Here is a 23,664-nt window from a genome sequence, read left to right as displayed (position 1 = left end):
TCCATCTAAAAGAGTGGCCACAATCCCAGATGATGCAACAGCCAAGGCAATATCATTGTTTAAGCCAATTTCTGCCAGCAGCAAATTAATTAAAAATATTTCACCAGAACTTCCTAGTGCAGCTAGGAAAAATAGTCCCCCATTTCTACTGGTAATCTGAGCCATAATTGCCAAAATTCACAGCTTTGTGCATAAAGAAGTCTATGGAACCGCCAAATCCATGGCCCGGAGGCCTGTGAAAAATACTATAGTGTGAAAACAGCCACTAAGGATACCAGACATGTTTTGTCAGTGCTTGTCATGTGCGTGTGCACATGAGTGATCCATGTGTATGTATGTGTGTGCATGCAAGTGTGTGGTCCGTGTATATGTATGCGTGTGTGTACACGCGTGTGATCCATGTGTATGTATGTGTGTGTGTATTCACGTGTGTGGTCTGTGTATATGTATGTGTGCATGTGATCCATGTGTTTGTTCGTGCACAGTGCAAGTGTCCATCCATGCGGTACTTGTTTGTGAGTACACATGTGCTCTGTTCGTCCGTATGCGTAGTGTGCATTCATCTGAGTGTGTTTGCGGGTGTATGTGTGTGTGTGTGTGGTGTGTATGTGATATTTGTGTGGTGGTGTTTGTGTTGTGTGTGTCTAGAGTAGTCTGGTGTTTGTGTGATGTTTTGCTTGTGGGTTGGTGTATGTGTGCTGTCTATGTGATGTTCATATGGTGTTTGTGAAATGTTTGTGTGTTGTGTGTGGTGGTGCGGCCCCATTAGCAGCGATTCTTTGGCGCCGTCGCTATAATCCATCCCTGTTGTTTTTCACTCAGCACTTTCGCTTTCACTTTTCCTCATTATATGTACAGGGCCTAACTTTGGGGGCCCCAATCTCATGACAGGGGGACGCTAGCGAGATGTAACGTGTGCAGTATTCTGCTCCTGTGCGTGGAGAGGGGGTGTAACAAATTTCACCCAAATTGGGCGAGAGCTGGGGATTTGTATAGAGCAGACTACTACTGATTTTAAGTTTTATACAGTGTTGGCCAAAAGTATTGGCACCCCTGCAATTCTGTCAGGTAATACTCATTTTCTTCCAGAAAATGATTGCAATCACAAATTCTTTGGTATTATTATCTTCATTTAATTTGTCTTCAATGGAAAACCACAAAAAGAATTGTCAAAAAGCCAAATTGGATATAATTCCACACCAAACTTAGAAAAGGGGGTGGACAAAAGTATTGGCACTGTTTGAAAAATCATGTGATGCTTCTCTAATTTGTGTAATTAACAGCACCTGTTACTTACCTGAGGCACCTAACAGGTGGTGGCAATAACTAAATCACACTTGCAGCCAGTTGAAATGGATTAAAGTTGACTCAACCTCTGTCCTGTGTCCTTGTGTGTACCACATTGAGCATGGAGAAAAGAAAGAAATTGTGAGGAAGCATGAGCAATCTCAAGGTTGCAAGTCCATCTCCAAAGACCTGAATGTTCCTGTGTCTACTGTGCACAGTGTCATCAAGAAGTTTAAAGCCCATGGCACTGTGGCTAACTTCCCTAGATGTGGACGGAAAAGAAAAACTGACGAGAGATTTCAACGCAAGATTGTGCGGATGGCGGATAAAGAACCTCGACTAACATCCAAACAAGTTCAAGCTGCCCTGCAGTCCGAGGGTACAACAGTGTCAACCCGTACTATCCGTCGGCGTCTGAATGAAAAGGGACTGTATGGTAGGATACCCAGGAAGACCCCACTTCTTACCCAGAGACATAAAAAAGCCAGGCTGGAGTTTGCCAAAACTTACCTGAGAAAGCCAAAAACGTTTTTGAAGAATGTTCTCTGGTCAGATGAGACAAAAGTAGAGCTTTTTGGGAAAAGGCATCAACATAGAGTTTACAGGAAAAAAAAGAGGCCTTCAAAGAAAAGAACACAGTCCCTACAGTCAAACATGGCGGAGGTTCCCTGATGTTTTGGGGTTGCTTTGCTGCCTCTGGCACTGGACTGCTTGACCGTGTGCATGGCATTATGAAGTCTGAAGACTACTAACAAATTTTGCAGCATAATGTTGGGCCCAGTGTGAGAAAGCTGGGTCTCTCTCAGAGTTTTGTTACAACAAACCACAACGAGTCCTCATAGATACATATACAGGCCACAAAAGTAGCACACAAACACCACAACAGCCAAAAAGAAGTGGCCGTAATGAAATGATAAACAATCAAGGTAAAATACCAAATATTTATTATAGAAAGTATGTCATAAAATTCCAGCAGACAGGTAGGGACATGAAACAACAGTATAACAACAGGGAACCGCACAAGGCAGAACATATAGTCAATATATATCATACATAGTAGTGAATACAAAATTCATATCAGTGTGATACAGAAAGACAAAAGCTAGAGATATGGAGAATAGTTGGTAGTACATTTCACTGTTTTTCATTATGCACTAATTCTTTGTGGCATTCACTATTAGCATGTTTTGTCACTCATTAGTATTATCTACTTTCTATATGATCAGTTTTTTGTTTTACCAACTTTGTATGAACAGCTCCCTTACTTGTGCTTTTTTCTTCTTCTTCTTTTCTCTTTATTCTCTGACTTAGTGTTCCCCTTTATTAGTTACACAGGGATAATAGACATCTGCCCTCTCCGTGTTGGTCTATCAGATAGAGACGAGCTGCGGCCGCGCGCTGCTCTCGCGCGACCCGGTCACGTGCCTCTGTGTCACATGATTGGCACGTCTTTGACTGTGCCGCTCGTGTGGGCGCATGCACGGCCCGGCTCTCGCGGCCTCGGCTCGCTCGTACACACCTGATTTGACCAATACTCTCCCCTATATAAAGTTTGTCTGTATACAGCATGGTTATGCCTCCTGAGGAAGCCTTTGGCGAAACGCGTTGGGGCGACCTTCCAGGTACTCGCACTTGTGTTACATCCTATTCAAGGTGGTCAGCATTGACATAGCTACAGGTAATTAGGTTATCTATTTTCATTGCTTCAGTCTTCATCCCTTATTACTGGTTCTAGAATGGCAGCCTCTTTTCATTTGGGTGAGCATTCGGGCATTAGTTTTTTAGTGCACATCTACCCCTTACTGGCCGGGTTATTACCAACTGTTTTCCCTAATCTTTGTGTCCCTTGTGTAGGGATTATTGGCCATATAATCTGTGGATGTTTACTAGCTAGGGGTATTGTATTTACTTCATTATTGTTGGTGAGGCTGTCTTTTCTTTATTATCCTTTTGTTGATTTTGCTGTTGGAGACTGTATGCAGTTTTGCATCTTGCTACTATTACTACCAACTATTCTCCATATCTGTAGCTTTTGTCTTTCTGTATCACACTGATATGAATTTTGTATTCACTACTATGTATGATATATATTGACTATATGTTCTGCCTTGTGCGGTTCCCTGTTGTTATACTGTTGTTTCATGTCCCTACTTGTCTGCTGGAATTTTATGATATACTTTCTATAATAAATATTTGGTATTTTACCTTGATTGTTTATCATTTCATTACAGCCACTTCTTTTGGGCTGTTGTGGGGTCTCTCTCAGAGGTCATGGGTTTTCCAGCAGGACAATGACCCAAAATACACATCAAAAAGCACTAGAAAATGGTTTGAGAGAAAGCACTGGAGACTTCTAAAGTGGCCAGCAATGAGTCCAGACCTGAATCCCATAGAACACCTGTGGAGAGATCTCTTGATGGCAGTTTGCAGAAGGCCCCCTTCACATCTCAGGGATCTGGAGCAGTTTGCCAAAGAAGAATGGTCTAAAATTCCAGCAGAGCATTGTAAGAAACTCATTGATGGTTACCGGAAGCAGTTGTTCGCAGATATTTTGTCTAAAGGTTGTGCTACCAAGTATTAGGCTGAGGGTGCCAATACTTTTGTCCGGCCCATTTTTGGAGTTTTGTGTAAAATGATCAATGATTTGACTTTTTTTTTCATTCTCTTTTGTGTTTTCTCATTGCAAGCAAAATAAATGAAGATAATTAATACCAATGAGTTTGTGCTTGCAATCATTTTCTGGAAGAACATGAGTATTATCTGACAGAATTGCAGGGGTGCCAATACTTTTGGCCAACACTGTATATATATATATATATATATATATATATATATATATATATATATGTAATGCACTATAGTAGAATAAAGACTCTGGGCTCCTGTTAGGCCTGGTTCACATGGGGAAACCTATATGCATTAAAAAGCGGTTACCTTAGGAAACCGGCAGTCCCCGTAGACTATAATGGGGTCCATGTGGTTTCTGCACATATTTCATGCACATAGGGGCCTAAGGTTGGTTATAGACTACTGAGTTTAGGCTATGAGACTTGATCATGTGTGTACCAGATTTACCAGCCTGTACATTATGTAGGAAGATAGACTCCCAGTGTTAAAGTTATCAATTATGCTAGGAGTCCCTGCCTCTCTCCATAAGGGCTAGTTCACAGAGGGGAAAGAGGGGCAGATTTTGACACAGAATCCGCCCCCTCACTATAGAGGTCTATGTAGACCACTAGTGTTCTTTTTTCCGCTAGCGTTTTTTTCCCACCTGCTGTAAAAAGAAGCAAGCTGCCCTTTCTTCAGACGGATTCCGCCCCGACGTCTACCTCGCGACAGCACCCTCTGGACTAGGCACATTCATTTGGGCCTAATCTTGAGCGGAAAGCCGCGACGGGATGCCGTGACGGAATGTGTTCACACAGAACCCCGTGTGACCTAGCTCTAATACTGTCCCATATTGATTATAGTAGTGTTATTAGTGACATGGATAACAGCTGAAACTTGATTGTGTGAAATCAGCCTAATCAGAAGCCAGGACCCTACTTACTGTATTTGTCTAAGATTATGTCTCACCATAAAAAAAGAACATCCAGAGAAAAATTTATGCCTATTGCAAATTTTCAATCTGCTACAGGCTTCCGCACAGATTCCTCATCAGAACGTATGCAGATAGGGAAGGGGCCCTCTCAAGTGCAGCCTGTAGAGCTTTATGGATGAGGTACTGGTCTGGAGACATCATATTGAAAAAAAACAAACAAATTAAGTAATCTTCCCTTTAATGGAGAATTCGTGTTTGGTCTGTCCTGTTTGTATAACTATGTAACTTCTTTTGTGTTCCTTTGGTTTCTCTTATTGTTTTCTCTGAGTCTATTTTGGCCCTGTTGTATTGTTAATAATAATAATAAATTTTATTTATATAGCGCCAACATATTCCGCAGCACTGTACAATTTGTAGGGTTCAGATACAGACAGATACAAAACAAAGAACGTCATTTCACACAATGGGACTGAGGGCCCTGCTCACAAGAGCTTACAATCTATGAGGTAGAGGGGATGACACAAGAGGTAGGAGGGGCAGCATTGCTTATACAGTGTTCAGACAATTTTGTAATAGAGGTTGCATCCATTACACAAACAAAGCTTTATGGGCCGTCACTAGTAGTGTCCTTTAACATGTGGATAGAGCATGGACAAATATGTTAGGCTGAAAAGGCATCAACAACGGAAGGGTTTGCATTAGGAATTGTGATAGGCCTCTCTGAAAAGATGCGTCTTTAGTTTGCGTTTGAAACTGTAGAAATTGGGAGTTAATCTGATTGTCCGGGGTAGAGCATTCCAGAGAAGTGGTGCAGCTCGGGAGAAGTATTGTTGAAAATTTACAATAAAAACTTTGAATTGAAAAAGAAAGATGTCCAGGTCAGGGCATCATTGTTTTTCAATTAAACCAAAGGAACACAAAAGAAGTTACACAGTTATACAAACAGGACAGACAGAAACAAAACAGCCCCAGGCCGCCGAGATGCCAAGGCAGACCGGCCGTTGATGGACATCATTCTTGAGAATGTGGCCAACAAGATAAATAGCTTTCCTGGAACCAAATCTACATAAACCCTTTCCTTTTTGGGTAAAGGCAAAGAGGGTAGATGGAGTTATCCCAAGGGGGGTAATGGCTTGGGTTTCTGCCTTAACCCTAATTCCAATAACAAGTCAGATAACAAGTTAGAGTAGGGGGAAGACTCCCTTATCAATCAATATTGAATTATTTCAGGCACTCCAATTGATGAAAAAGTAGTTTATTGGGTTTTTTTTTTCCTTTTTCTATCAATGACAGAATATAACAACAAACAATTGGGTTTGGGATGTCATGGAAAGAGGCTACAGAATAGAATTTTTTTCCTTCCCCCTCAAAAGTTTCTTGTGTTGTCCCAAACTTCCATAATCCTTTATCAGCAAAATCTAATCAAGTTGGGGGTAGTGATCCTGGTATCCCCAGAAGGAAGAGGAAAAAGTTTTCCCCTCTATTCCTTGTAAAAAATAAAAAAGAAACACCAGAAAGAAAAACTGGGACTGAATAACTAAACCCAAAGTACTTGAACAGTTGGATTTTCTACAAAAAGTTCAAAATGGATTCAGTAAAATCCACAATTCCCCTATTAAAACAAAGTGCTTTACTGTGCACCTGATATCTAAAGGACACCTATTATTTATAAACCCATTCACACTACTTTTTTTTAGAAGTTCCTGAGTTTTGCAGTCAATCAGGACTCAGAACAATGCTTGCATTTTCAGTTCAGAGCTTGTTTGGCATCTCTTTTGCCCTTGGGTATTTATGAAAAAAAAAATGGTGGAGGGTAGTGGCTGTCCTAAGGAAAGAAGGTTGCATTGCTCTTTACCTAGGTCATCTTGCACTGAATTCTATGGTAGTGGGTGACCCCTTGGGACAATTATGCATTTAGAGAGCTGTTTTGGGCGGTGGGTTTGGGGTGTCCCAATTCCAACTCATCAGCTGAATGCAACGATGAAGCAGGGAACTGCTCAAACTCTTCATCACCATTCAGTGTCAGTCTCTTGTACTAGTGTTGTCTCATCATTGTAGTGATGTCACTTACATTGCGCCTGTTGCTCCCTGAAGACTCCAAGACCAAAGACAGCAGAGAACAGGAGAACAGGGAAAGGTACTCACCTTATTAAGGTATTAAGGTGTTTTTTTTTCTTTGTTGGTATATACAGTGGGGAAACCGTGGGAGACATGAAACTGTGGGGGCAACCTGGGAAAGGACATAAAACTGTGTGGGCCATCTTGGGGCGACATGAAACTATATGGGAAACCAGGTATAGACAACTAGAGGGGGATATGAAACTGGAAGCAACTGGAGGGCGGACATACTAATATGGGGGCAACTGGAAGAGGATATGAAAATGTTGGGGCAACAGGAGGGAAATATTATAATACATTTTCTGAGGGGCCATTGGGCTGGGAGAGGTTAGTGTCTGAGGGGCCATGAGGTTGGACAGGTTAATGTGGGATCCATGCAGAAGTATTTGACTGTATGAAGGGCCACTGAGGGGAATTATATAGGGCCACTAGGAAGGCATTATAATGTATGAGGGCCACTAATGGGCATTATACTATGTAGGAACCACTAAGGGGGAGAGTATATGCACACTGTGCTCTACAAAGTGTCCACGAACACCGAACAGAGGGCCATGCTCCCTCCTCAGCTGGGCACACCTACATGAGCATGTAATAAACAGCATCTCCGAAGCCCAAAGTGAAGATTACACGCACCCAAAAGCCCATATCAACTAATATTGCATATTTTTAAAAGTGTTTTTTTTTTTCTTCTCAGCAATGGAGCTGAGGAAAGACATCTTGGGAAACTACATGCACAAATATGGGATATAAGCTAGCCATACATGAGATTGCTATGCTGTAGATAGATATGAGATAGAAGAGAGCTACACATGAGATATGTTCTAGATAATCAGGCACATGGGATAATTGGATGTACAGGCAGATAGTCACATGCATGTATAATCTGAGAATACACTGGGGTCTGGCTGCTGACAGAAGAAAAGGGGCGTTGGGTGTGCACTGACACAGAGTAGGGGGTGGTCCTGCATCTGACAATAGTGTGGGGGGAGGCATCTGTGCTGGGTGTGACTGTGCATCCAGCTACCTCTATTAGTGTTTGCAGCCGCAGAAATTTATATAAGAGCAGCTCCCAGCAGCTCCCTTTGGCCACCACCAGTGAGAGTGACCCGGAGCCCCCCACCCTGCTGTCTCCTGCACTGTCCACCCCACCTCCACCTCTGTCTCCTCCCTCTCTGCTTGGATCCCCCTAGAGCTGAGTCAGGCGTTACCTCTCACTACCACAGCATTGCAGTACTCCGCCACCCAGCACCATCTCCACGCCGCATCCTTCAGCACCATGGTCAGCACCGTGTCAGGTAGGGACCGCACAGCCGCCCTAATGGCTGCCCCGTCTCCTCCTCTATACTAGACTGATACTCTATCATGGCATGAGGAGAAATGGTATCCAGTATGCATGCCCACTGCGGGCTCCCTGGGTGTGGTGAACTGCTCCTTCTCCATATACTTCTATATATTATGTGTGAGTGCATGCATACATGGTATGTGTTACACCCGCATCCTCCATCATGTATTAACCCTACATAAGCACCCAGCCCCCTCCCCATATCTACATGTCTAGAACATCCCAGTATATTGGGCTAAGGGTGTTACATGTGAGCTGTCTACATGCTTGCATATATCAGAATATGTTTGCTCCTCCCAATGCATTGAGGGCAATGTATGTGCTGCTGATACCTGAGCATTCAGTGTACATGTCTATATGGATGCATTGTACAGATTACATTGTACAGATCCATTTATCTCCACTCACTGGACTAGGAGGGTTGCACACACACACACACACACACACATATATATATATATATATATATATATATATATATATATATATATATATACATACATGCAGTGTTCAGACATAAAGGCACATACACATGAATGCTATTTATTCCTTCTCCCCACCTTTGTCTGGTTTTCCCTGATGCATGCAGGCACATTTTCCTTGTTGATAATTCCCCAGTAACAGCATCGCACAATGCAGCAAGACCATGGTTTACTGTCATTGATTGGACCCCGCGCCCACGCAAATATACTGGTTCTGTCGTCCACCTGCATGGGTGGGATTTTTTAGGACAAGGCACTCAGTACTTACTTTACTAAAGGTGATGCAGACAGGCATTTCAGCTTCAAGGGTCGTGTGAATGTTGGGGTGTTGTCTTCCTATGGTCTTCTATAATAAATATTAGACTAGGGAGTGGCTGCTCATTAGAACAGCTCCATATCTGGCTGTGAATTCATCCTACTCTGTATGTGTTGCACCAGCCTCTAGGGATAGGACCCCCCTTCTACAAATACACCTGCTCTTACTGTGGGTGTAAGACAAATCAATGCATAGTGCAGACTAGTACATGTAAATTTTACCATATCTTTTGGGTATCTGAAAAGCTCTAGCCATCAAACCCTTCCTATTGTCTCCATGCAGTCTGCAGTGCTTGCTGAACCTGGGTGTTCAATCTCAGGGCTTGGGTTTATGGGTGGAGAGCATTGTGAATGCAATAGTAATTGAAAGAGCATGTGAAGCAGTTATCTTTAGGACAATCTGTACCATTTTGCATTAAAATTTTAGTTTCCAGTGTAGGAGATGGGTAGAATTCTGAGTATTGCTTTGGTATATGAAGATCTATAAATAAAATACCAGATCTATTGCAACCAATTTAACAAGACAAGATGTCTCCTGTTCAGCAGCGGCAGCTGTGGTGGAGCCTGGGAATGTTGCTCTTTATGCATCCTGTTCTTGGGAGGTGGTTTTATTGTATCTGCGCTCTGAATACATAACACAAACCTTCCCTACTGCACCACGCTTTGGTTAAAGGGGTTGTCCAGGAGTTTTAGAGCTTAATTTTATACAATAAAATGTTATAAAAATAAAATTCACCTTTGAAATCCTCCGCCATTCCAGCAGTACTGCTTGTGTGGTCTCCAATAGTCTTTGTTTAGTTTCTGCAGTGATAACATGCTGTACATGCATGTGACCGCTACAGCCAATGATTGCTCATAATTATCATGCTAATATGTACAACATAAGACCACTGTAGCCACCATTGGAGTAGGAAAAGATGAAACGGGTGAGTCATTTTTTTCTATAATGTATAAGATTTTCTACATTTAGATTCATTTATTGAACAACTTTTTAAAGAGCGCTAAACCTGTAACAGTTTGTAATGGTTCAGCAACAATTTATGAGTTGTGGGTGATATCAGTCGCATACAGTATTGCAATGAATCTAATGTCGGAGATATGTGACACAATGTAGTGATCACCAGGGGGCAGAGGGTATATCTCTTATTCTCCTGAAAAATGGTACCGACATAGCCTTTCACCCCTATAACATGGCTGATAACTGAGAACAGTGGATTGTATTGAACCACATAGAAAATACAATACAGGCTTTGGGTGTAAAGGCTGTCTGTCAGGTCCAGAATGCCTCCCAAACTAACAGTGTAATATAGAAGCCTTTAATAGGAGCATAAATATAAATTTGTTGGATAAAGAGATAATCTTTTTATGGATCTGCAGATTGGACGACAAGTGCATTGGGGGAGTGTCTGATTTGCCAGATTAGCCAACACTCAGTTTCAGTCTTATCTCAAGCAGAGGCTGAAAATGTTAATTACAGATAAAAGAACAGTGCTGGCTGCTGATTTGAGAGGAGAATCGGAGCACCTATGGTTGTCTGCAGACAAGTTTGGTGAACTGACCCCACCCCTAATGCACTTGCAAACCTATTTGTATATCCATAAAAAGATCAGTTTTGCTTCATCAGTTTGTTGTCTCAAATCTATGTCTATACCCCAATGGCAGACACAGACAGCTGAGGGCCCTTCTTCAAGAACAGTTATGAGTAGAGATGAGCGAACAGTGTTCTATCGAACTCATGTTCGATCGGATATTAGGCTGTTCGGCATGTTCGAATCGAATCGAACACCGCGTGGTAAAGTGCGCCATTACTCGATTCCCCTCCCACCTTCCCTGGCGCCTTTTTTGCTCCAATAACAGCGCTGGGTAGGTGGGACAGGAACTACGACACCGGTGACGTTGAAAAAAGTAGGCAAAACCCATTGGCTGCCGAAAACATGTGACCTCTAATTTAAAAGAACAGCGACGCCCAGCTTCGCGTCATTCTGAGCTTGCAATTCACCGAGGACGGAGGTTTCCGTCCAGCTAGCTAGGGCTTAGATTCTGGGTAGGCAGGGACAGGCTAGGATAGGAAGGAGAAGACAACCAACAGCTCTTGTAAGAGCTAAATTCCAGGGAGAAGCTTGTCAGTGTAACGTGGCACTGACGGGCTCAATCGCCGCAACCCAGCTTTCCCAGGATCCTGAATGGAATACACTGTCAGTGTATTCCCGTATACCCGATATATACCCCGATACCCGTTCCAACGGTGTGCCCCCCCACCTTCACCCCAGAAATACCCTGCAAGTCCCCTAGCAATAGAATTGGGGCTATATACACCCACAATTTTTACTACTGGTATACAGTGCCATTGTCTGACTGGGAATTCAAAGAATATATTGGGAATACAAATACCCTCATTTCTTGCTACTGCCATATAGTGCCAGTTTCTGACTGGTAATTCAAAGAATATATTGGGGTTACGTGCACCCACAATTTTTACTACTGGTATACAGTGCCATTGTCTGACTGGGAATTCAAAGAATATATTGGGAATACAAATACCCTCATTTCTTGCTACTGCCATATAGTGCCAGTGTCTGACTGGGAATTCAAAGAATATATTGGGGTTACGTGCACCCACAATTTTTACTACTGGTATACAGTGCCATTGTCTGACTGGGAATTCAAAGAGTATATTGGGAATACAAATACCCTCATTTCTTGCTACTGCCATATAGTGCCAGTTTCTGACTGGGAATTCAAAGAATATATTGGGGTTACGTGCACCCACAATTTTTACTACTGGTATACAGTGCCATTGTCTGACTGGGAATTCAAAGAATATATTGGGGTTATAAATACCCTCATTTCTTGCTACTGCCATATAGTGCCAGTTTCTGACTGGTAATTCAAAGAATATATTGGGGTTACGTGCACCCACAATTTTTACTACTGGTATACAGTGCCATTGTCTGACTGGGAATTCAAAGAATATATTGGGAATACAAATACCCTCATTTCTTGCTACTGCCATATAGTGCCAGTGTCTGACTGGGAATTCAAAGAATATATTGGGGTTACGTGCACCCACAATTTTTACTACTGGTATACAGTGCCATTGTCTGACTGGGAATTCAAAGAATATATTGGGAATACAAATACCCTCATTTCTTGCTACTGCCATATAGTGCCAGTGTCTGACTGGGAATTCAAAGAATATATTGGGGTTACGTGCACCCACAATTTTTACTACTGGTATACAGTGCCAATTTCTAACTAGGAATTCAAAATGCGCAAGGCTCCCGGAAAGGGACGTGGACGAGGCCGTGGGCGAGGTCGGGGGAATGGTTCTGGGGAGCAAGGTAGCAGTGAAGCCACAGGGCGTCCCGTGCCTACTCCTGTGGGGCAGCAAGCATTGCGCCACTCCACAGTGCCAGGGTTGCTTGCCACATTAACTAAACTGCAGGGTACAAACCTTAGTAGGCCCGAGAACCAGGAACAGGTCTTGCAATGGCTGTCAGAGAACGCTTACAGCACATTGTCCAGCAGCCAGTCAGACTCTGCCTCCTCTCCTCCTATTACCCAACAGTCTTGTCTTCCTTCCTCCCAAAATTCCGAAGCTTTACAGAACAATAACCCAAACTGTCCCTGCTCCCCAGAGCTGTTCTCCGCTCCTTTCATTGTCCCTCAACCTGCCTCTCCACGTCACGATTCCACGAACCTAACAGAGGAGCATCTGTATCCAGATGCTCAAACACTAGAGTCTCCTCCATCTCCGTTCGATTTGGTGGTGGATGACCAGCAACCCACCCTCATCGACGATGATGTGACGCAGTTGCCGTCAGGGCATCCAGTTGACCGGCGCATTGTGCGGGAGGAGGAGATGAGACAGGAGTTGGAAGAGGAAGTGGTGGATGATGAGGACACTGACCCGACCTGGACAGGGGGGATGTCAAGCGGGGAAAGTAGTGTGGATGTTGAGGCAGGTGCAGCACCAAAAAGGGTAGCTAGAGGCAGAGGCAGAGGTCAGCAGCTTAGGCGAAGCCAGGCCACACCCGGAATCTCCCAAGATGTTCCAGTTCGTACCCAGCCCCGAAAAACTCCCACCTCGAGGGCACGTTTCTCGAAGGTGTGGAGTTTTTTCAAGGAATGCGCCGAGGACAGATATAGTGTTGTCTGCACAATTTGCCTCTCGAAATTGATTAGGGGCTCTGAGAAGAGCAACCTGTCCACCACTTCAATGCGCCGTCATTTGGAATCCAAGCACTGGAATCAGTGGCAGGCAGCAACGGCAGGACAAAGGCCGACTGCCGTTCACGCCACTGCCACTGCCTCTGCCTCTGCCTCTGCCACTGCCACTGCTGACTGTGCTGGCGATGCACTCCAGAGGACGAGCCAGGACACCACTTCATCTGCCTCCGCCACTTTGTTGACTTCTACCTCATCCTCCCCTGGTCCTGTCTTATCTCCTTCTCCTGCACCATCAAAGGCACCATCAGGCGTTTCTTTACAACAACCCACCATCTCTCAGACATTGGAGCGGCGGCAGAAATACACTGCTAACCACCCACACGCGCAAGCCTTGAACGCCAACATCGCTAAACTGCTGGCCCAGGAGATGTTGGCGTTCCGGCTTGTTGAAACTCCCGCCTTCCTGGACCTGATGGCAACTGCGGCACCTCGCTATGCCGTCCCTAGCCGTCACTACTTCTCCCGGTGTGCCGTCCCCGCCTTGCACCAGCACGTGTCACTCAACATCAGGCGGGCCCTTAGTTCCGCGCTTTGCACAAAGGTCCACTTGACCACCGACGCGTGGACAAGTGCATGCGGACAGGGACGCTACATTTCACTGACGGCACACTGGGTGAATGTAGTTGAGGCTGGGACTGCTTCCCAAACTGGCCCGGTGTACCTCGTCTCCCCGCCTAACATTCCTGGCAGGGACACGAGAAGAACACCCCCCTCCTCCTCCTCCTCCTCTACCGCCTCCTCCTCCGCCACCGCCTCCTCCTCCGCCACCGCCTCCTCCTCCGCTGTTAGATTGACCCCAGCTACGAGTTGGAAACGTTGCAGCACTGGCGTTGGTAGACGTCAGCAGGCTGTGCTGAAGCTGATCAGCTTGGGGGACAGACAGCACACTGCCTCCGAGGTGAGGGATGCCCTCCTCGATGAGACGGCAATATGGTTTGAGCCGCTGCACCTGGGCCCAGGCATGGTCGTTTGTGATAACGGCCGGAACCTGGTAGCAGCTCTGGAGCTTGCCGGACTCCAACATGTTCCATGCCTGGCCCACGTCTTCAACCTAGTGGTGCAACGTTTCCTAAAGAGCTACCCCAATGTTCCAGAGCTACTGGTGAAAGTGCGGCGCATGTGCGCCCACTTTCGCAAGTCGACAGTAGCCGCTGCTAGCTTAAAATCTCTCCAGCAACGCCTGCATGTGCCACAACACCGGCTTTTGTGCGACGTCCCCACACGCTGGAACTCAACGTTTCAGATGTTGAATAGAGTGGTTGAGCAGCAGAGACCTTTGATGGAATACCAGCTACAAAACCCTAGGGTGCCACAAAGTCAGCTGCCTCAGTTTCACATCCATGAGTGGCCATGGATGAGAGACCTTTGTGACATCCTACGGGTCTTTGAGGAGTCCACAAGGAGGGTGAGCTCTGAGGATGCGATGGTGAGCCTTACAATCCCGCTCTTGTGTGTTCTGAGAGAATCCCTGATTGACATCAGGGATAACTCAGATCACACAGAGGAGTTAGGGATAGCATCCGATCCGTCACAGCTGGAGAGTAGGTCCACACATCTGTCCGCTTCACTGCGTTTAATGGAGGAGGAGGAGGAGGAGGAGGAGGAAGAAGAGTTGTCCGATGATGTGATGGTGATACAGGAGGCTTCCGGGCAACTTCGAATCGTCCCATTGTTGCAGCGCGGATGGGTAGACATGGAGGATGAGGAGGAAATGGAGATTGAACTTTCCGGTGGGGCCAGAGGAGTCATGCCAACTAACACTGTGGCAGACATGGCTGAGTTCATGTTGGGGTGCTTTACAACCGACAAGCGTATTGTCAAAATCATGGAGGACAACCAGTACTGGATCTTTGCTATCCTTGACCCCCGGTATAAAAACAACATCTCGTCTTTTATTCCGGTAGAGGGGAGGGCCAATCGCATCAATGCTTGCCACAGGCAATTGGTGCAGAATATGATGGAGATGTTTCCAGCATGTGACGTTGGCGGCAGGGAGGGCAGTTCCTCCAGTAGGCAACCAAGTTCTCACCGGTCCACACAAACGAGGGGCACACTGTCTAAGGTCTGGGACACCTTGATGGCACCCCCTCGCCAAAGTGCCGCCACGGAGGGTCCTAGTGTCACCAGGCGTGAGAAGTATAGGCGCATGTTGCGGGAATACCTTTCCGACCACAGCCCTGTCCTCTCCGACCCCTCTGCGCCCTACACGTATTGGGTGTCGAAGTTGGACCTGTGGCTTGAACTTGCCCTATATGCCTTGGAGGTGCTGTCCTGTCCTGCCGCCAGCGTCCTATCTGAGAGGGTGTTCAGTGCAGCCGGTGGCATCATCACTGACAAGCGCACCCGTCTGTCAGCTGAGAGTGCCGACCGGCTCACTTTGATAAAAATGAACCACCACTGGGTAGAGCCGTCATTTTTGTGCCCACCTGTGTAAAGCACCCCAACATGAAACTCCATGTCTGTACTCAACCTCTCCAATTCCTCCGCATCCTCATACTCATCCACCATAAGCGTTGCACAATTCTGCTAATACTAGGCTCCCTCCACCCTGATTTCCCCCAACTCTGCTGGTTAGAGGCTCCCTCCACCATGAATTTGCCCAAACTGGGCTGTTTAGAGGCTCCCTCCACCATGAATTGGTCCAAACTGGGTTTTTTAGAGGCTCCCTCCACCATGAATTTGCCCAAACTGGGCTGTTTAGAGGCTCCCTCCACCATGAATTGGTCCAAACTGGGGTGGTTAGAGGCTCCCTCCACCATGAATTTCCCAAAACTTGGCTGTTTAGAGGCTCCCTCCACCATGAATTTGCCCAAACTGGGCTGTTTAGAGGCTCCCTCCACCATTAATTGGTCCAAACTGGGCTGGTTAGAGGCTCCCTCCACCATGAATTTGCCCAAACTGGGGTGGTTAGAGGCTCCCTCCACCATTAATTGGTCCAAACTGGGCTGGTTAGAGGCTCCCTCCACCATGAATTTGCCCAAACTGGGGTGGTTAGAGGCTCCCTCCACCATTAATTGGTCCAAACTGGGCTGGTTAGAGGCTCCCTCCACCATTAATTGGTCCAAACTGGGCTGGTTAGAGGCTCCCTCCACCATTAATTGGTCCAAACTGGGCTGGTTAGAGGCTCCCTCCACCATGAATTTCCCAAAACTTGGCTGTTTAGAGGCTCCCTCCACCATTAATTGGTCCAAACTGGGCTGGTTAGAGGCTCCCTCCACCATGAATTTGCCCAAACTGGGCTGTTTAGAGGCTCCCTCCACCATGAATTGGTCCAAACTGGGCTGGTTAGAGGCTCCCTCCACCATGAATTTCCCAAAACTTGGCTGTTTAGAGGCTCCCTCCACCATGAATTGGTCCAAACTGGGCTGGTTAGAGGCTCCCTCCACCATGAATTGGTCCAAACTGGGGTGGTTAGAGGCTCCCTCCACCATTAATTGGTCCAAACTGGGCTGGTTAGAGGCTCCCTCCACCATTAATTGGTCCAAACTGGGCTGGTTAGAGGCTCCCTCCACCATGAATTTGCCCAAACTGGGGTGGTTAGAGGCTCCCTCCACCATTAATTGGTCCAAACTGGGCTGGTTAGAGGCTCCCTCCACAATTAATTGGTCCAAACTGGGCTAATTAGAGGCTCCCTCCACCATGAATTGGTCCAAACTGGGTTTTTTAGAGGCTCCCTCCACCATGAATTTGCCCAAACTGGGCTGTTTAGAGGCTCCCTCCACCATGAATTGGTCCAAACTGGGCTGGTTAGAGGCTCCCTCCACCATGAATTTCCCAAAACTTGGCTGTTTAGAGGCTCCCTCCACCATGAATTTGCCCAAACTGGGCTGTTTAGAGGCTCCCTCCACCATTAATTGGTCCAAACTGGGCTGGTTAGAGGCTCCCTCCACCATGAATTTGCCCAAACTGGGGTGGTTAGAGGCTCCCTCCACCATTAATTGGTCCAAACTGGGCTGGTTAGAGGCTCCCTCCACCATGAATTTCCCAAAACTTGGCTGTTTAGAGGCTCCCTCCACCATTAATTGGTCCAAACTGGGCTGGTTAGAGGCTCCCTCCACCATGAATTTGCCCAAACTGGGCTGTTTAGAGGCTCCCTCCACCATTAATTGGTCCAAACTGGGCTGGTTAGAGGCTCCCTCCACCATGAATTTGCCCAAACTGGGCTGTTTAGAGGCTCCCTCCACCATGAATTGGTCCAAACTGGGGTGGTTAGAGGCTCCCTCCACCATGAATTGGTCCAAACTGGGGTGGTTAGAGGCTCCCTCCACCATTAATTGGTCCAAACTGGGCTGGTTAGAGGCTCCCTCCACAATTAATTGGTCCAAACTGGGCTAATTAGAGGCTCCCTCCACCATGAATTGGTCCAAACTGGGTTTTTTAGAGGCTCCCTCCACCATTAATTGGTCCAAACTGGGCTGGTTAGAGGCTCCCTCCACAATTAATTGGTCCAAACTGGGCTAATTAGAGGCTCCCTCCACCATGAATTGGTCCAAACTGGGTTTTTTAGAGGCTCCCTCCACCATGAATTTGCCCAAACTGGGCTGTTTAGAGGCTCCCTCCACCATGAATTGGTCCAAACTGGGCTGGTTAGAGGCTCCCTCCACCATGAATTTGCCCAAACTGGGGTGGTTAGAGGCTCCCTCCACCATTAATTGGTCCAAACTGGGCTGGTTAGAGGCTCCCTCCACAATTAATTGGTCCAAACTGGGCTAATTAGAGGCTCCCTCCACCATGAATTGGTCCAAACTGGGTTTTTTAGAGGCTCCCTCCACCATGAATTTGCCCAAACTGGGCTGTTTAGAGGCTCCCTCCACCATGAATTGGTCCAAACTGGGCTGGTTAGAGGCTCCCTCCACCATGAATTTCCCAAAACTTGGCTGTTTAGAGGCTCCCTCCACCATGAATTTGCCCAAACTGGGCTGTTTAGAGGCTCCCTCCACCATTAATTGGTCCAAACTGGGCTGGTTAGAGGCTCCCTCCACCATGAATTTGCCCAAACTGGGGTGGTTAGAGGCTCCCTCCACCATTAATTGGTCCAAACTGGGCTGGTTAGAGGCTCCCTCCACCATGAATTTCCCAAAACTTGGCTGTTTAGAGGCTCCCTCCACCATTAATTGGTCCAAACTGGGCTGGTTAGAGGCTCCCTCCACCATGAATTTGCCCAAACTGGGCTGTTTAGAGGCTCCCTCCACCATTAATTGGTCCAAACTGGGCTGGTTAGAGGCTCCCTCCACCATGAATTTGCCCAAACTGGGCTGTTTAGAGGCTCCCTCCACCATGAATTGGTCCAAACTGGGGTGGTTAGAGGCTCCCTCCACCATGAATTGGTCCAAACTGGGGTGGTTAGAGGCTCCCTCCACCATGAATTGGTCCAAACTGGGCTGGTTAGAGGCTCCCTCCACCATGAATTTCCCAAAACTTGGCTGTTTAGAGGCTCCCTCCACCATGAATTGGTCCAAACTGGGCTGGTTAGAGGCTCCCTCCACCATGAATTGGTCCAAACTGGGGTGGTTAGAGGCTCCCTCCACCATTAATTGGTCCAAACTGGGCTGGTTAGAGGCTCCCTCCACAATTAATTGGTCCAAACTGGGCTAATTAGAGGCTCCCTCCACCATGAATTGGTCCAAACTGGGTTTTTTAGAGGCTCCCTCCACCATGAATTTGCCCAAACTGGGCTGTTTAGAGGCTCCCTCCACCATGAATTGGTCCAAACTGGGCTGGTTAGAGGCTCCCTCCACCATGAATTTCCCAAAACTTGGCTGTTTAGAGGCTCCCTCCACCATGAATTTGCCCAAACTGGGCTGTTTAGAGGCTCCCTCCACCATTAATTGGTCCAAACTGGGCTGGTTAGAGGCTCCCTCCACCATTAATTGGTCCAAACTGGGCTGGTTAGAGGCTCCCTCCACCATGAATTTCCCAAAACTTGGCTGTTTAGAGGCTCCCTCCACCATTAATTGGTCCAAACTGGGCTGGTTAGAGGCTCCCTCCACCATGAATTTGCCCAAACTGGGCTGTTTAGAGGCTCCCTCCACCATGAATTGGTCCAAACTGGGCTGGTTAGAGGCTCCCTCCACCATGAATTGGTCCAAACTGGGGTGGTTAGAGGCTCCCTCCACCATTAATTGGTCCAAACTGGGCTGGTTAGAGGCTCCCTCCACCATTAATTGGTCCAAACTGGGCTGGTTAGAGGCTCCCTCCACCATGAATTTGCCCAAACTGGGGTGGTTAGAGGCTCCCTCCACCATTAATTGGTCCAAACTGGGCTGGTTAGAGGCTCCCTCCACAATTAATTGGTCCAAACTGGGCTAATTAGAGGCTCCCTCCACCATGAATTGGTCCAAACTGGGTTTTTTAGAGGCTCCCTCCACCATGAATTTGCCCAAACTGGGCTGTTTAGAGGCTCCCTCCACCATGAATTGGTCCAAACTGGGCTGGTTAGAGGCTCCCTCCACCATTAATTGGTCCAAACTGGGCTGGTTAGAGGCTCCCTCCACCATGAATTTGCCCAAACTGGGGTGGTTAGAGGCTCCCTCCACCATTAATTGGTCCAAACTGGGCTGGTTAGAGGCTCCCTCCACAATTAATTGGTCCAAACTGGGCTAATTAGAGGCTCCCTCCACCATGAATTGGTCCAAACTGGGTTTTTTAGAGGCTCCCTCCACCATGAATTTGCCCAAACTGGGCTGTTTAGAGGCTCCCTCCACCATGAATTGGTCCAAACTGGGCTGGTTAGAGGCTCCCTCCACCATGAATTTCCCAAAACTTGGCTGTTTAGAGGCTCCCTCCACCATTAATTGGTCCAAACTGGGCTGGTTAGAGGCTCCCTCCACCATTAATTGGTCCAAACTGGGCTGGTTAGAGGCTCCCTCCACCATTAATTGGTCCAAACTGGGCTGGTTAGAGGCTCCCTCCACCATTAATTGGTCCAAACTGGGCTGGTTAGAGGCTCCCTCCACCATTAATTGGTCCAAACTGGGCTGGTTAGAGGCTCCCTCCACCATGAATTTGCCCAAACTGGGCTGTTTAGAGGCTCCCTCCACCATGAATTGGTCCAAACTGGGCTGGTTAGAGGCTCCCTCCACCATGAATTTCCCAAAACTTGGCTGTTTAGAGGCTCCCTCCACCATTAATTGGTCCAAACTGGGCTGGTTAGAGGCTCCCTCCACCATGAATTGGTCCAAACTGGGGTTTTTAGAGGCTCCCTCCACCATGAATTGGTCCAAACTGGGGTTTTTAGAGTCTCCCTCCACCATGAATTGGTCCAAACTGGGGTTTTTAGAGTCTCCCTCCACCATGAATTGGTCCAAACTGGGGTTTTTAGAGGCTCCCTCCACCATGAATTTGCCCAAACTCTGCTGGTTAGAGGCTCAATCCACCCTGATTTTCAAAACAAATGTTGGTGCCAACCTCAACTTACTACAAGGGCCAAATTCACTGCTGGTGACAAGCTCTCCTCACTGCAAGTGCCAAATACACATGTTTCAAGGTGTTTTCCTACTGTCAGAGAGGTGGTATTGAGTGTGTAAAGTGTGTAGTTGTTAGGCTGTGATGTTGGGGTAATAGAGGGTCTTTGGTGTGTTAGATGCCCCCAGACATGCTTCCCCTGCTGTCCCAGTGTCATTCCAGAGGTGTTGGCATCATTTCCTGGGGTGTCATAGTGGACTTGGTGACCCTCCAGACACGGATTTGGGTTTCCCCCTTAACGAGTATCTGTTCCCCATAGACTATAATGGGGTTCGAAACCCGTTCGAACACACGAACATTGAGCGGCTGTTCGAATCGAATTTCGAACCTCGAACATTTTAGTGTTCGCTCATCTCTAGTTATGAGCCCATTATTTTCCAATATCTCAACATATAGCACTAACCTTTAAAATGAGTCTATCATTGGCTATAGTGATTTTTAACTAAGTATACATTTGCATAGCCTTTAGAAAGGCTATTCCAGGAATACCTTGTCTACATTGATCGGCGCCACCATTTTTGAATTAGCCCGTTTTTTTGATATGCTAATTATCCTGCTTGGAGCACCGCAAGCCTTCTCGATGTCCCCTGAGCACCGTTTGCGTCATCAGCCTTCCCCAGTTCTCATCGCCCCCTTCTTTACAGATGATCCCTCCTCCTACAGTTCTTCAGTGCTTACAGAGCAGCCAGTCATGTACAGCGCATGTGCGCAATTTTAATCGCGCTGTACATGACTAGCTGCTCTGAAGGAAGCAGTAAAGAACTGTAGGAGGAGGGATCCTGTTTAAAGAAGGGGGCGGTGAGAAGGTAGATGACGCTGAAGGAAGGTAGATGACGCTGTGGTGCTCAGGGAATATCGAGACGGCTTCCAGTGCTCCATGCAGGATAATTAGCATATCAATAAAAGCAGGCTAATTCAAATACAGCAATGCTGACCAATGAATAAAAGGTATGCCTGGAATAGCCTTTCTAAAGGATATGCAAAAATATGCTTAGTTAAAAATCCCTATAGCCAATGACAGACTCTCTAAGGGGTTTTCTGGGAAAAAAATGTTTTGTTTTGTTAAAAAACCCATATACTTTTCACCATGTTTTGAGTGATTTATGGGTGTCTGTGGGAGCTCCTGGTATTTCCTGCATTAGTTTGCATGGTTCAGCTTCCTGCTATGTAACTTCCATATTAACCCCTCTCACATCATCCCCCCTTCCTCTCTCTCTCTCCCTCCCTCCATCCTCTCTCTCTTTCTCTCCCTCCCATAACCCCCTCCCTATCTCTCTAGCTATCTTGCCCACTTATATACTTACCTCTCTTTCTTCCAGGCTTCTTCCTGCAGGACAGCCCCTCCTTCTTTAGTGATTCTGCAGGCGTGCACTCTTCTACTAGCACTCCTCTGTGTGACGATCCACCTCTAATGCGCACACGTGGGAGCTGTGCAGTAGAGGGGTGCATTATTAGCAGCAATGCACAGAGCAGCAATGGGAGGAGCTGTTCCGCAGGAAGAAACCTGGAAGGTAAGTATGATGGAGTGGATGGGGGGAGTAGTAGTGACATCCATTTCCGGAAACAGGGCATCACCGGATAATCAGAAAATGTCCCTGGGGTGGTCGCATGACCTTCCCAGGAATATGGGTAAATATACAATTTTGATTAATTATGTTATTTAGAAAGTAGGAGGGTGTTTATATTTGTGTAGGGATTTCCAGGTATCCCGGTCAATCCACCAGTGATTTTTAACTATGAGGTTCATTAAGCAAGGCATTTACCTGCAATCTAATAGACAGTAGAAAGCTTATATTAAGGTGATCGGGCCTCCTGACCTACTGGGCCCCTGTGCAGGTGCAAAGGTTGCACCAATCGTATGATCTCCCCTGTTTCTTCCGCTTTTAAAGGCCTTTACATTTACCTGTTATTGTTTTGGGAGACATTTTGGACCTGACAGACTCTCTTTAATGTCCCTTTGCTGTGAGCTGTTTCCAAGGTGAAAAAGAAATAAAGCCTATAAATTGTATTCTTTAGAAATTACTGGAAGACAATGTAGGAAATATAAAAGTGTAATCTGGATGGCCTTAAAGATTGCAATTATATATGCACCATTAAATAGAATAGATGGCGTGGGAGCAGGCCCTGGGGACCTCGCTTACTCCAGCTGAAACCAATTGCTGCACCTTTATCAGCAAGGATAGTTGGCAGGTTACCCTTATGGAGCTTTTCCTAAAGATTTTACATAGAATGTACTTGGTCTCTTCTAGATTACAAGATTTCTACCCTATGGTCTAACTGATTTGTCTTCGGGGATGTAATGCTGTAGGTGATACACTTCATATTTGGCGAACCTGCCCTCTAGCTCATTGCTTTTGGGAATCCATTCATAGAATGGCCCAAAGACTCCTATGACTGTCAATACCACTGTCTGCACCAGTCTTTTTTTCTGGGCAGTGAGAATCCATATTGGTTTCAATTGTAAGATACCGAGCCTTTATTTGTCAGAGGTTATTGGTCAGGTAGACAAGATAATACTCCATGAGAAGATCAATGCCACAATATTTGCTCCCCGCTTGCACTTCGACAGGGTCTGGTCTCCCTAAACTAATAGCACGTAGGAATAGCCTTTATAAAGGCTATTCTTCTCTTACCTTTATCTTGAAAGTCTGCACCGCCGTTTTGGAATTTTTCTTCTTTTTTTTCTTTATGCTAATTGTGCTCAGACAGCCCTGGAGGGGTGTCCTCTGTGCTATGAGTGCAGCATTCCAGCACCAGCTTTCTTCTACTCTGTTTGGCATCCTCCTCCTCTTCACTCCTCTTCTTACATGAGACCACCACAAAATGGCCGATGGGCATGCGCAGTTGGCTGATTTGTCGGCCATTTTGTGATAATCTCCAATAAG

At 46.4% G+C, this 23,664-nt stretch overlaps 1 protein-coding gene across 1 annotated transcript in view; it reads left to right on the top strand.

Annotated features, from left to right (window-relative positions):
• Positions 1–7,969: 7,969 nt before the first annotated feature.
• STMN3 (stathmin 3) overlaps positions 7,970–23,664 on the top strand; it is a 32,122-nt gene continuing 16,427 nt past the window's right edge. Inside the window, exon 1 of the mRNA XM_075276950.1 lies at positions 7,970–8,241. Coding sequence (XP_075133051.1) covers positions 8,223–8,241 — 19 coding nt within the window. The 5' untranslated portion in view covers positions 7,970–8,222. The remainder of the gene's footprint in view (positions 8,242–23,664) is intronic.

This window comes from Leptodactylus fuscus, chromosome 6, assembly GCF_031893055.1.
Source record: "Leptodactylus fuscus isolate aLepFus1 chromosome 6, aLepFus1.hap2, whole genome shotgun sequence".
NCBI lineage: Eukaryota > Metazoa > Chordata > Amphibia > Anura > Leptodactylidae > Leptodactylus > Leptodactylus fuscus.
Note: the sequence above shows the minus strand (reverse complement) of the source record. Positions and strands in the feature narration are given on the sequence as shown.